We start from the raw sequence: 14,917 nt of genomic DNA, 5'->3' as shown, positions 1-14,917 counted from the left end.
ATCAAATATGTATGGAGAGACATATTAGATTAGCGACATTAAAATTATTAATTATATACCGTTATGCAATAAATCCTGGTAAAATAAATTAAGAAAAATTCAGATATTTTAAAAACCGTAAAATTTACATGGAGTGGTAATTCCAATTTTTCAACCTAAGCTTTTTTTAGAGTTAAATACTTTTGTAAACTCTCAATTATATTTCACAAACTGATGGTTTCAGCGTTTGAAGGAACAACTAAGATTATTGTCTCCTTATGTTAGGAGGAGATCCAAAACACAAAAATCTTCTAAGTTTCAAGTTTTTTATGTTTTAAAAATAATTTCTGCATTTTAAAAATTTTTAAAGTCTTTTGAACAAATGGGTGAATCTTTCTAGTATACTTCAAATCACAGACCAGTGAAAAATAAAATAAAAATAAAATAAATAAAAACTCAAAATAATGTTTTAAAAAGAATTTGATTCTAAGTTTCTATAATTGATAAATTATTAACGTAAAATAATTTGTTACTCGAGACGTAGCTAGATCTGTTTTTTATATTTAAAAACGATGGTTTAGGATGGAAAATTAGAAAACGATTACGAAATCAGTAACTTATCGCTTGCTCGTAAAAATGTGTTCTCCTGTTCTCACATTGGTTCAAATCTTTAAACATTATTTTAATTAAAATATGGTGCATCAAAAAGTTGTTTTCGGTTACAAGAACAAGGATAAAAGTGAAGTGAATATTTTTTTTTTAAAGTTATATTCCTGTGGTATGCAACAGAAATAAGATTTACTTCGAGAAATTTGAGAGTTAATTTTACGGAATTTCGTCAGAAAGAGGTATAAACGGAATTTTTCTATACTTTAATATTAAGGGAAAACTTTTTTGAAACATCACTAGAAAAAAAGTTTCTTCCCCAACTACGATTGAAAATATATTCTTCCGGCAAATTATTTTAAGAAGTTTCCTCAAACTAAATATTTTGAATATCGGATAAAAGTGATAAATATTATAAATAATCTAAGCACAGAATGGAAACTTCTATTATACCAATTTTCAAACAATACTTTGAATAATTTATTTCTTTTCTCTTAAAAAAAAAGAAGCACATTCATCTTCACTTCCCCACCCTAATGAAAATGAGCAAGGTGATAAAGCAACACTGCAAAATCAGATTAACTCAGTTTCCTTCAACCTGAACATTGTTGTATGACCAACTTTGCGTGACAACAAGCTTATAAATTTGATTAATAACAGCAAACCCTCTTCAAAAATAAAAGTCACGGCTTAGAATCGCCAAAATTGAATTCTTTTCTCCAGTTCTTAATCACAAACTGAATAGTACGAAAGCGCTTGCGCCAGCTCTCAATTCCTTGACCAATGGAAGAATAACAGGCAACTCAGCGCCCCATAAACTTTTTCTCGGGCATTTCCAGCGCCTATTACCGCTTAAACGAGATGCGGATATGATACGCTGGTGAGAAGGTGAAGAAAATATAGTGATCGTAATTTAACTCTGACTTTTGTTGTTCTTAAGGGTGTTAACGTCATAGAATTTGTATTTTATTGTACAGTATCATTTTTTGTGGAACCTTTTTGACGGCATTGATGACATCCAGAAAATTGTAGCTAGTAAAGAAGGTGATGTGGCTCTGTTTGATGTTAATATCTGGAGTGGCGATCTATCAACATGGTAGGTAAACTTTTTTTTAATATTGAACTAAATATAAATTTTTTATTTGATACACTTTAAAAAAATTTTTGGTGAATAGTTGCCGCCATTTTTGGTTAAAACACTAAACTTTTTTTTTGTTGAAAAGAACTAAAATTTTTAAAATTTAATTAAATATGAAATTTAAAAGATTTTCATGACTATTATTATTTTTGTTACATTTATACAGATTTAAACCTTTTAAAAGCATATTTAACTTCCTTAAAAATTTATATAAAAGACAGATCACACAAAAATTTTATAATATCATAGATCATATTGTAAGATCTTTTAAATGTGATTAGATCACATAAAAATGTTATTTTTATAAAAAGTTTTATTTACTTAGTAACAAATGTTAAGGTTTTTAAAAATACACATGAGGTAATGTTTAAAAATGCAACAAAATACATAAAAAAATGTCTTAAAATTTCATTCATGCCAATAGTTGAAGACTTTTATATTATTTTTTTTGCTATTTTTAAGCTTTAAGTTATAACATTTATTTTTCTAACTGCTTAATTTTATTGTTATTAACTTTTGTATCATGCAGTTTTTATTAAATTTTTATTGAACAACTATCTATCACTTATCGATCGTAATGCTTAGAATTCAAAACTTTTATTGGTAATTAGAACTACAATTTAAATCGTCGTTCACTTCGGAAATTGTTTTATATTTGCTATCTCTTTTTTGGTATTTCTTTTCAGCTCACTTGGTTGTAACTTTCCCTTCGAATAAAAAAAAAATACTAATATTTTTATGTCAATGTAAAAATATTATGTTAAAATGGTATATTTCAATAACAACTTCATTCATAGTAACTTTTTTTAATCGTATGTACATTGAGAGACTTTATCAAAAATAAAATAGAAAAAGTAACACATTAGAGGTCACAAATTAGTATTTAATTGTAGAAAATAATAATAATAATAAAATTAAAAAAAACAGTGTTGAAAATACCCGAATCATTCTGCTTTTTCCCCCCAGCAATCTAATAGGCTTTTATATTTTTCAGTTCTACCATTTTCCGTAGTTATTAATAAGATTTCGATACCATTTCCTTTTTTTCCTCCTCGCTTCAATATTAATTTATAACTCCCATAGTTAAGGCGTTGGCGCAATCGGTTAAGGCGTCGCTCGCACAGCTGGTTGGAGAGCTGGGAGTAGTGAGTTCGATCCTGGCGGCTGCTGAAGCAACCGGCGTGTATACGCATCAAGGTGGGTGATCGTCAAATCTGTAATAGAAATAATTCCTCTCGGTGGTTGTGGTGCTGAAGCTACGTCAAAATTACGTGGCCTTAAATTACGTCAAAATTACGTGGCCTTCCTATCCTGGCAGTTGAAAGATAAAACCCTGATGGCTGGGTGGTTGATCATAGTTGCATTTTAAAAGAAAAATATTAATTGTTACTAATTTAAAATTAATAAATGATATTAGAATTAATAAATTAATCTAAAAAAAATTTGAATATAGTGAATTAGTAGTTTAATGGTGTTGGAGAAATAAGAGATTAAAATTACAATTGTAATTTGGGAATGGAATAAAGACACATGCATCGAACCAAAGCCTATGGATAATATGATAAAAAATCATATTGCATTCAATTTCAAAGTAAAAACAAACATATAAAATTAAGTTTTAAAATAGAATCGGAAAAAAATTTATAAAAATTAGGTTACTGTGATCGTTTACTAAATGTGGTATCGCAAAACACAGTATAACGCAGTGACCCAATAGGTTCAATGGTCAAACTACGCGAGGTTGACATTGAACTGATAGGTACCATTAAAATTTAGGATAATAAATTAAGAATAAAATTAGAACAAAATAAATGAAATATAACTTAAAGAGTTGAGATAAAATTACTAATAATATTCAAGACACGAAAAATAATATTTAAACGAAAAGTTATACATATGTTTCCAATAGCAACATGCCACTAAAAAGATATCAAACTAAGGTGCTCACCACATGCAGAAAAAATTAAGAGAAAGAAAAAGAAAATGCTTTTAAATGCTCTACTCATATATCTTTAATTCTATCTTATTAGTTTTTTTAAACATAAAGCTACGTAACAAGCAAATGAGCGAACATAAAGTTGGAACACAATTTTAACAAAAACGTGTACATAAGTCTAAATCTATCGAGAAATGGGTTACAGTTCAAAATTTATAAAAGGATTTGAAATCTAGCGTAATACAATATCAAAGATATAAGAGAAAGTTAGTTTTTAAGTGTATTGAGTACAGTGATCTCGAAATTCAAATCATTACAAAACGCCTTTAACAGAATGTATATTTAACAACAAAAAAGGTATAATGTTAATGCTGCAGTGTCAGAGACGAATCTAAATAACAATAAACTCTACATTGTTGCACAGAGCGCAATTAATGGATTTTAAAAAATATTGTTAACAATACAAAAGGAACATTTATTTGTCCTAACTAGCACTTAGGAAAGTATAAAATGAAAGTATCTTAGTATAAAAGAAACAATCAAAGGTATAAAGAGGCAGATATAAGGAATATATGAGTTACTGAAAAGGAAGTGAGAAGCATTATGAAGATATGATTGATTTTTATCATTAGCTAACTATCAAGAATATAAAGGTTTAAAAATTTGTATGAGTAATTAAACAGAAGAAAAAAGATGTAGAAAAAAAAATTAATTCCCTCGATACAGACCTAAGTCCAAATCTCGAAGAAAGGAATTGGGACCTTTCAGAGTGTTTCAGTGTTGAAAAAATTAAAAAATTGTTGACTGCTAAATTTTAGGACAAACCTACAGATAAACGATAACCAATTAAAAGTTACGAAGTAGAAAATTTGAAGAAAAAAAAAACAAAAAAAAAACTGATGATTGAAATTGGTTAAGTAAGCTCCCCAGAAACACGAAGAAAAAAAAAAAATGAATGTCTGCGATTTTGAGAAAAACAAAGTCATAAAATATTTTCAGTGACGTACCGTTACGTTTGAGAGTGACACTTGTCTCTTCAACAAGAAATTTAGAATCAAGCATGGACCGCAGAAAGCGAAGAAGGGCACACAAAAGGTTGAAATTCCTTTCCAAAAGAAAATTGAAACAAATTGAAGACAAGAAATATTAAACATTATATTTACATTAAAATTAAGAAAATTACCGCAATTAAGAAAAATCACTTGAAAATTTCACATTGAATGGACTAAAACAGTTATGAAATTAAAGGTAGATAAATAAAAAAATTAAATTAATAAGATGAAAAGATTTAAATAAAAAGGAATAAATGTAACATTATACTAAGTGTAATTGCGACACCAAGTCAGAGGAAAAATAAAAGTGAGGAACTTAGTAGTGGATTTCATTTAATTTCAATAAGAGCTAATGCTCTTTTAAAGTATTTGAAATACTATTTGTAAGTGGTTCACTATATGTCAACCGATGAAACAGACATTTCTCCTTTTACAATAACAATCTGATTTTATAATTGTTAAATGAGAATTGATATTTCACGGGCTAAAAATGCAATATGTGTGGGCAACCCCATGCATATCTATATTATATAAAACGCTAATACGTACGTATGTATGTATGTATCAATAAAACCGATGATATTTCTTTTCTCGCGCTGGCAACAGTTTTCATTTTTAATTGATTGGATTCGGCGCGCAAGAGCATGTAATGAGCAACCAGATAACAATAACCAGAGTGAGCATTATCAGGTTGTTCAATTCAGATTCATGCACTGAAAACATGACAATATTTCATTTAAACTCAATTAGGAATTGAAGTGAGAATGCTTTAAAAGGCCGCTGTTGAATTGATATTTTTCTACTGGGAGCTACCTAAACGTCTAAAAAACGTTTAAGTGTTTGTATTGAATGCATTGAATTTTTTTATATTTCGCGTTTATTTATGCATTGAATTTTCACGCTTTAAAATGCAGAATATTAGTGAAGCAATATTTGATAATTTATTTTGCTAATATGTTTCTTATTTAGCTAATGTTTTGATTTTTTCACCATGTACAATCTAAATAGCTAATATACTTTTTTAAAAGCCAATAAGAACATTGGTAGAATTCTTCTACATAAGTACAATACTATGTCTTTGATGATAAAATACTATGTCTTTGATGATAATATATTATGTCTTTGTGCTAGAACATTGTGTTCATTGGCGAGCGAGCGCAGCGAGCCATGGTTCACGGCGTGAACCACATAGGATTGCGTAGCAATTCTCGGGGGTTGGCGAGCGTTAGCGAGCAGGGGGCGGAGCCTCCTAGTTACTTTTAAATCATTTGTAGTCATTTTATGAAGTTACAGTTCTCTACAATGAACAATAAGTTTTCTGATATCAGGTTTTCAGAATAGAAGAAAAAGTCAATTTTAGAAAAGTCACCTGTGACTTTAGGGTTTCTGCTTAAAAATATCTGGAAGTTGTTTATTATTATCGATTTTTTTTCTTCGAATATATAATTTTTTTAAAAATAATTATAGCAATTCATAGTTGGTTTTTGTTTGTGAGATTATTGTGAGTTAAAATTAAGACTACAATACTGAAATGTACGCTTTCCTGTTGTTAGAATTCTAAAAGTCATAACATGAAATAAAAATATACACATATATATAATAACAAACATTTAGACCTTAGTATTGTTTTCCGATGGTTCAAATGACGAGCTGATCGGGTAAAATATACTGAAATTCAGACACTATCTAAATTGCAATAAAAATATTTTCTTTCGTCTCTTTTTTATTTTATTTTTCCTTTTAGTGATTTGTACAATTTTAGCTTCATTTGAATGAGGAGACAAAAAGTTAATATTTTGACAGTATGCTAGATAGGTTTAAAAATATCCTTTTTATCATAACTTATTTTTTATGTTAAATTAAACTTTTTAAGATTAAATTTTTAAATTGTTTAAACGAGTAACTTCTTTTGTAGTTTATACACAGGGAAGAAAAGCATGGTCAAAAGTACCAGAATATGGTAAAATTTACCATGTTTACTATAATAACAAATGCACATGAAAAAAATAACGGTAAAATTAATAATTATATATGGTTTAAAAAAACATGTGATAGAATTTGGTAAATTTTTCATGATACTTGTGATAGCATAAAAACTATTTATTCGGTTAAATTTATGTAGCACTTTTTTGTGCAATTTTGTAATTTTTGCTAAATGTGTAGTAATTAAAACTACAATTTTGAAAACCAGACCTTCTGATAAACCATTACCATATGAGCGTAACAATTACCAAATGAATAATGGTTTCAATAACGTACATTTTGGTTTTTATTACCAGAATCACGTTTTTTTTCTTTTACCAACATTGTCATCCCCATACATTTCGGTAATTTTGTTTCTCCTTGTAGAAATTATTCCGGACAAAATTTAATATTTCAAAATATTGCTAACAATTTTAAATAAGTTTTACTCCTTTCCTTTTTTGTCCCATTTTACAAACAATAAATTTTAAAAAAAAAAACATTACAAATAATTAACAAATTTGTAGCATTTGAACATAAATCTTTGCAAAGCTGATTTTCGCTCAACATGTTAAAACTAAATTCAAAACTCAAATCGTGGGTGAATATCTCTACCCCTTTTAATAATTGTTTATTGAAAAAGAAATGGTATTTAGGGGATGTGAAGTGGGTGTTATCTCCTAACTCCTAACTATTAAAAATAGTTGTGGTTACATATTATAAATATGGATGGTCAGCAGAGTGTGTAATTCTCATAAATGTTCATCTTTAAAGAAAAAAAATAGAGAAGGAAGAAAAAATAGTGGAGGAAGATTAGAAAAAGAGAAGTTATAGCTTCGAACAAAAATTCCAAGAAAAAAATTTATGTTCCTTCAATTTAATCAACTTTATTTCAGGAATTTTATTGATATTTCAAATATTTTTATTACTAGATATATAATGAAATATCTGGGTGCCAAAAATTAAAGACTGTTTATTGCAATAAGTAAATTAATACTAATATCAAGAAATTTTTTTTTTATTCCTTTAAAAATATTGCAAGAAATTAAACTAAATTAATTAATCATTTTCTGTTTCATTTTTTAATTATTATTCTTCATCTATTGAATTTAAATAACTTAGAAAAAGTCATTTTCAACCATTACTTTCATCGGACATCAATGCACCTAGTTATAAATTTCCGTACTTTATAAATCGGTAGGCAAAATAAACACATAAATAAATATCAAGTGCTTCGTAAAGTATTAAGAATCAAAGTCTTAATTATTATCAGAATAATAAAATAAAATTCAATAATTTTTATTTATATTTTACAAGTTTTCTGTGACGATAACAGTTATGTTTCCACTTAATCATTAGATTCATAAAAGGAATAAATTATGGTTAATTCCTTAAGCTTTTATTTATTTATTTTTTATTCTTCTGTATTTTATTATTCTTCTGTATTTTAAAACTAATGCTAAGACGCAGTTGAGATATCTCAAAAGTGGATTAAACTCGAACCAAAAAAAGTCATAGCATCAAAACGTCAAACTATTATGTACATTTCTCATTGTATGAGTAGTCAAAAATTGACGAATTCGGCTTTTTTTCGGAAAGAAAGTGTACAGAACCTTGCATACTATAATTTTGAGAGTGAATCGAAGAAGACCAACACGAGGCGATAGAAATAATAGTTCCGAAGTTTAAAGGTTTTTATGTACAAAAGGTATCTATTTGCCTATATGACATTACTGTCTAGACAAGTAAGGTATTGCTCCCTTTTTATTATTGCACGCTAAATCATATGAGAACAAATACGAGTCAATAGGACTTATAATTGAGAAGTTGCAAGGAATTTGTGTATAAAAAGTAATATTTTTCTCTAGTTTTTATTACACTTTTATCATTACTAAAGTTATTATATCTAGGCAAATAACATAGTTCTCCCTGTGTACTGTGAATCTAATGTGACCAAATATTAGGTTGATGGACAAATAGTTTAGAAGTTATGATTGTTTAATTCATACAAAGCAAAATTCAAAAATAATACTTATTTTTTAAAAAAAAAATATTTTTTAACTGTTAATTAAATCAACTCGAGTTCGGTCTGCTTCAATTAGACGTAACTAACCACACCGGAAGACATAATTTATGTGTTTAAATAGTAATGTGATTTTTGTAAATAAGTAATTCTTGTAAATAGGCTTAAAAATATATGATAACAAAAATATTTAAAAAAAAAAAAAGATTTGGTAATAGACACAATACTATAATGTATCATTTGAAAATAAAAGTCTTGCTTCTGAACTATTACTTGTATCATCTTAAAACTAGTTTCCTTCTATTCAACGTGAATACAAATTTAAAATTAATAATATTAGAACTAATGAATTAAAATAAAATAAAAATTAATACAGTGAATTAGTAGTTTAATGGTGCCGGAGAAATAAGAGATTAAAATTACAGTTGTAATTTAGGAATGGAATGAAAACGCAACCATCAAACCAAATCATTGAGATAATATGATTTAAAAAAAAGCATATTGCATTGAAATAGGGAAGATAAATTCATTTTCATAGTAAAAATAAACAAATAAAATTAAGGCCGAAAATAGAATCGAAAGGATTTTAATAAAAATTAGGTTGGCGTGATCGCTCAAGAAATGCGGCAGTGTGAAACAAAGTGCAACGCAGTGACCCAATAGGTTCAATGGTCTAACTACGCAAGGTTGACATTGAACAGCATACTACTAAGATTTAGAATAAATTACAATAAAATAAATGAAATGTAAATTAAAGAGTTAAGATAAAATGACTAACAGTATTCAAGACATGAAAATAACATTTTTCGAAAAGTAATAGATATGTCTCCAATAGCAACATGCCAATAAAAAGATAATAAAAGATGCTTATCACATACAAAAAATATTTTTAAAAATTAAAAAAACAGTTGAAATGAAGATGTTTTTAAATGCTCTACTCTTATATCTTTAATTCGATCGTTTTTTGTTCTTTTTACATTACACACTGATATTTTTCTCGAAAAATAATTTTTTTTTAACATAAAGTTATATAACAAACAGAGCAGCGAACATGAAATTAGGAGAACACAATTTTAACAAAAACGTCCAGCACATATGCCTAAATCTAACGAGAAATAGTTGACAGGAGAGTAATTTTGAAATTTATAAAAGTATTTGCAATATAACATAATACATTATAAGAGATATAAAGTGCAAAAATAGATTTAAAGGACATTAAGGAGATAAATACAAAAGGAACACTTATTTGCGTATACCAGCACTTAGGAAAGTATGAAGTGCAAGTATCTTAGAGTTAAATAAACATTCAAATGTGAAAAGTGGCAGATATAAGGAACATATGAGTTACTAAAAAAGGAAGTGAGAAGCAATATGAAGAAATTACAGGTTTTTATCATTCGTTAACTATCAAGAATATAAAGGTTTTGAATGAATAATTAAATCGAAGAAAAAAGAAGTAGAAAGGAAAAAGAAATTAATTCCCTCAATACAGACCAAAATCCTCACCTCGGAGAAAGAAACGGAGACTCTTCTGAGTCGGTGTTAAAAAAATTGAAAAAATTGTTGACTGCTAAATTTTAGGACAAACCTACAGATAAGCGATAACCAATTACAAGTTAAGAAGTAGAAAATTTGAAAAAACTGATGGTTGAAATTGGTAGTACGCTCCCCAGAAAAACGAAGGAAAAAAAATAATGTCTGCGATTTTATGAAAAACAAAGTCATAAAATATTTTTAATGACGTTACAGTTACAGTTTTCAACAATGAATAATAAGTTTTCTGATATCGGATTTTCAGAATGGAAAAAAAAAGTTGATTTAAAAAAAGGCACCTGTGACTTTAAAGTTTTTATTTTTAAAAAAATTGATACCTGTTTATTATTATCGGTTTTTTCCGGAAACAAAATTTGTTTTAAAATAAATATAACTGTTCATAGTTAGTCTTTGTTAGTGAAATTAGTGTGAGTTGAAATTAAGACTACAATTTTATGCTCTCTTGTTGTTAGAATCCTAAAAGTCACAACATGAAATAAAAATATTAATTAGACGTACAAAATTACATCAGATACCAGAACTTAAATGTTTAAATAGTCTTTATAAGTCTTGCTTCTGAACTATTACTTGTATCGTCTTAAAACTGGTTCACTTCGATTCAACGTAAATTTCCCCGAAAAAATATCTAACTTGTCTAGCTGATAATTAAATAGTTAAATTTGTTTAGATAACAATGCCCAAATAACAATTTAGATACTTAAATAAGTACAATTACATAATTGTACTTTTTGACCCTATAACTTCTTCAACCTTCTACAACCATTATAACTTCTGATGAAATAGTTCTATCTCGAGGTTGGTCTCATTCGATTTAACGTAAAAAAAACTAACCCTAATTGCGTCGTTCAGATGCAAAACCGGTCATCTCAAATACATAAAATATTTAGTGAAAGCAGCGCGCGTGTAGTTAGGGAATAACTTCTTCAACCTTCTTTAAACCTTTATAACTTCTGATGAAATAGTTCTATCTCGAGGTTGGTCTCATTCGATTTAACGTAAAAAACTAACCCTAATTGCGTCGTTCAGATGCAAAACCGGTCATCTCCAATACATAAAATATTTAGTGAAAGCAGCGCGCGTGTAGTTAGGGAATTATTAAATTTTTTATTTATTTGGATTTAGCGAGTTTTGCTGCTCACTTCGGAGTTGGGTCAATTTTACTATAAACTAAAGCAACAAAAAAAAGAGGGCTTTTTTTAGAAAAATCATTACCCAATATTTTTTTTCGAAGATAACTTTATTAATAGTTGTATTAAATCATTAAAAACAATGGCTATAATCTCCCCTGTACTTTTTTTTTGGCAATTGAAAATACGTATCACAATTCCTTTAAATTAACATTGCTACTAGTTTAGCCGAAAAGCAACGTGAATAAAGCACAAATCAGGTACAGAAATGGACATATTATAAGTTTCGGCTCTCTAGACAAGAACCTTCCTCAGTGTCTTAACACCAAATGACGTTAGAAATGTAAAGAAATTGATTTAACCAATAAGGACAAAGGACCAAGTTTGAACAAGACAGAAGGGTGATTAAGAAACAAGTGTCAGGAGGTTTGGCGGGATATTTAAAAATATGGAGTGATTATTAGAGATCCATAAGTAAAAAGTAGTGTTGAATTATTTTATCAGAAAAAAACTCAAACTTATGATTAAAATTCCATCTATGTAATGCGATGGAAGATCTTTTGATATCCTGTTACTTTGACATATCTTTCGTGTTTCTTATGTCGAAGTTTAAGGGTAAGCTTACTTTAAATTTATACATATCTTTAGAGCCTTGGTGGCTCAAGAGATAGAGCATTCCTTTTCTAATGAAGTAAACCGGTTTCGAATCCACGCGAAGGCTGATCGATACGAATTCCGCTCCCGGCTTACATCGGCCACATTGCTGGTGCAAAATATCTTCAGGGGTAAATTGATTAAGGGTTAGAGTCCCTTTGCCGTCAGGCTAACCGTGTGAGGTTTTAGTGGTTTTCCTCACCGTGTAACGAAAATGCGGGTCAGTTCCATCAAAAAGTCCACCACGAAGGCATATTTCTTTCAATAGTTGATCCAGGATTTCCCTTGACTTCTGGATTACGTTCAAAATTACAAGGCTATGGAGTTGAACATTGGTAGTCATAAACCAAAAATTGGGTTAGCTGTTCAACAACCGTTATAAAATAAAATATACATACCTTCAGTAAGGCGTTACTGAGTTTTTGAAATGAAAAGTTTACATATATATCTTTAAAGTAAATATATTTTTAAAAATGAAATTAACGTTTAACTAAATTATTTTTCTTATCAAAGAAGTAATTTAGAAATATTGTAAATACGTTGTTTAAATGTTTCTACTTGGGTGTGTAAAAGAATCTTTTTGCTTTAAAGTTGAGACTTTATTTATCAGTGTCTAAGAAGATAAAAATAACTTTTCCGAACGAAAAGAAAGTAGCACTTTAAAAACAAATCCTACTGATTTACTTATATTACTCTTTGAAAAAATTGTAAATGTAATGATAAATAAAGAAGATGAACTGAATAGGTCGGAAAAATTAGCATAAAAAATTACAAAAATGAAATAAAATTAATATAAAATATTTATATGCTAACTTAAAACAAGCGTTAAATGTATAAAAATGTGGCTATGGTTAAAAATTAATATGAGAATTTATATACCAGAATTGAACATATCAGAAAAAAAGGTGATGCAAAAGCTGAACATTGAGAGGCAAAATGAATAATGCGGAAAAAATAAATAAATACAAAAAAATGAATGTTTATCCTGTGTTGTCAAAAAGTATTTTTAAACCATATTTCAAGTTAGATAATTCCAAAAATAATAAATATTTTGAATTATATTAGGAAATCTAAATTTAGTGATTGAAGAAACGTTTCTGTTTGAACAGAAATTGTTTGAATTTTCTTTAATACGAATTTAAATATACAAGTAATTGAAATAATTTTGAATTAAAATAATTGAATGTCAGCGAATAATGTCACAAAATTATGTCAAAAATTATTTTTTAAATTTTAATATCCGAAAAGTTCTTTTGTTACAGTCATGCAAATTTTACAACACGTAATTAATTAGAATAACATATACTCGAATTAGAAAAAAGTGTTTTTTTTCCTTCTAAATTGGCTTATTTTGAATGCCAAATGAATTGTTCACTGAAATAAGCACAAAAGAGTTGCGTGACTTGCCCATCCTGTAAAATGACAAATGGCACTCTTCGCAAAAAGGCATTAAATTTTGCCCATTATGGTTGAAGGTTCAGCAACAGTGAAACTAGAAATATGTACTGACATCTTCAATTTAGTAAAAGAATTTGAAGTGAAATTGAATGCAGTTCACACGTTTTATTGCTACTTTTGATTTGACATTATCTTTGTTACTGTTGCTATTTCGTTTTTAATATGAATTATTAAAAACTACCCCTTGAAACCTTCTTTTATATTTATTTTGACGAAATATTTCGGTGTCTTTTTTGAACGCTTGCGCTTTTTACCTGAATCATGTTAATTATTTTATTCATTATATTTATTTATAAAGAAGATAAGATGTGGTGGCGGAGAAATAAGTATGTTTTTATAATTTTACACAGATATCACATATTTTAAATATATTCCTTTTACGCAAAGTAATAAAATAAAAAGATTTGATAAGAAAAGTTTCAAATATTCTCATGCTATGAATACCCTGAGGAAAAAATTCTGGAAAAATTATCGTACTGTATGGTAATGACATTTCTGGTAAAAAAAAAACAATTCTGGTGAATAAAATTAAAATATACAGTTTTTAAACCATTTATTTGATAATTATTCCATTCAAATGGCTGCGTTTTTTTTTCTTCGGAAATTCTAGTTTTCTAAATTATAGTCCTTATTACTTTACATTTAGTAAAAAATACAAAACTAAGAACAAAACTTAACCGAATAAATAGTTTTAAAACCACGGTGTAAGGTATTATGATACAATTACCAAATTTTACCACATTTACCAAATTTTATCGCATGTTGTAAAACCATATTTCCTTGTTAATTTTACCAAAATTATTACTAAAGCGCATTGGTAAAAATCACCGAGTTTTTTAGTGTTCCCATAGAGCCAGAAACACGGTAAATTTTACTATTTTCTAGTAGTTTTGGCTATATTTTTAAACTTAGTGTATATTTGTGTTATGTTATTATGTAAGGTTTTCTATAATGCTCGTTTGTAAAAGAAATGAGAATGCTAAAAACAAAAAAACATTTTAAAATTTGACGTGTAATAAGTTTTAATGCTATTTTCATTTGATGATTAATTATAAAATTGCGCACATGTGCTATTTTTTTGAAATCAAATAATAAACATTTATAATGCCTATAATGATTGCTCAAACCGTAACAGGCTGTAATGATCATTTAATAATGTGAGCGAGTGAGATTAATTATGTAGAAGTTAGGCTTAATTTGTTGTTAAATTAATAGATCTGAAGCAATAAAATTTTACGATATTTATACATTAAAATTAAAACTCATAGAAATTATTACGTTGAAGTGAAAGCTAATTTTGATGGGCACAAAAGTATTTTCATTTCTGAAAAATAATTCGAGTGATGCTGCTCAAATTTTGGGGTTGTTTGAAATAATGTAAATATTTGTATACAGTAAAAATTTGTGTGTATTCAAATCAAACTTATG

The 14,917-nt window shown here is 27.8% G+C and overlaps 1 protein-coding gene across 3 annotated transcripts in view; it reads left to right on the top strand.

Moving 5' to 3' along the window:
• The first annotated feature begins 1,306 nt into the window (after window positions 1–1,306).
• Window positions 1,307–14,917, top strand: part of LOC107446919 (lachesin) — a 58,670-nt gene continuing 45,059 nt past the window's right edge. For 2 of the 3 annotated variants that reach the window (XM_071178682.1, XM_016061718.3), the window contains exon 1: window positions 1,483–1,681. In XM_071178682.1, the coding sequence (XP_071034783.1) occupies window positions 1,633–1,681 (49 nt within the window). In that variant the 5' untranslated portion in view covers window positions 1,483–1,632. Of the gene's footprint in view, window positions 1,682–14,917 lie in introns of all 3 variants that reach the window. The other variant, XM_016061700.3, reaches the window with a different exon arrangement.

Source organism: Parasteatoda tepidariorum, chromosome 3 (assembly GCF_043381705.1).
Source record: "Parasteatoda tepidariorum isolate YZ-2023 chromosome 3, CAS_Ptep_4.0, whole genome shotgun sequence".
Classification (NCBI taxonomy): Eukaryota; Metazoa; Arthropoda; class Arachnida; order Araneae; family Theridiidae; genus Parasteatoda; species Parasteatoda tepidariorum.
This window is presented reverse-complemented; position numbering and strand designations above follow the sequence as displayed.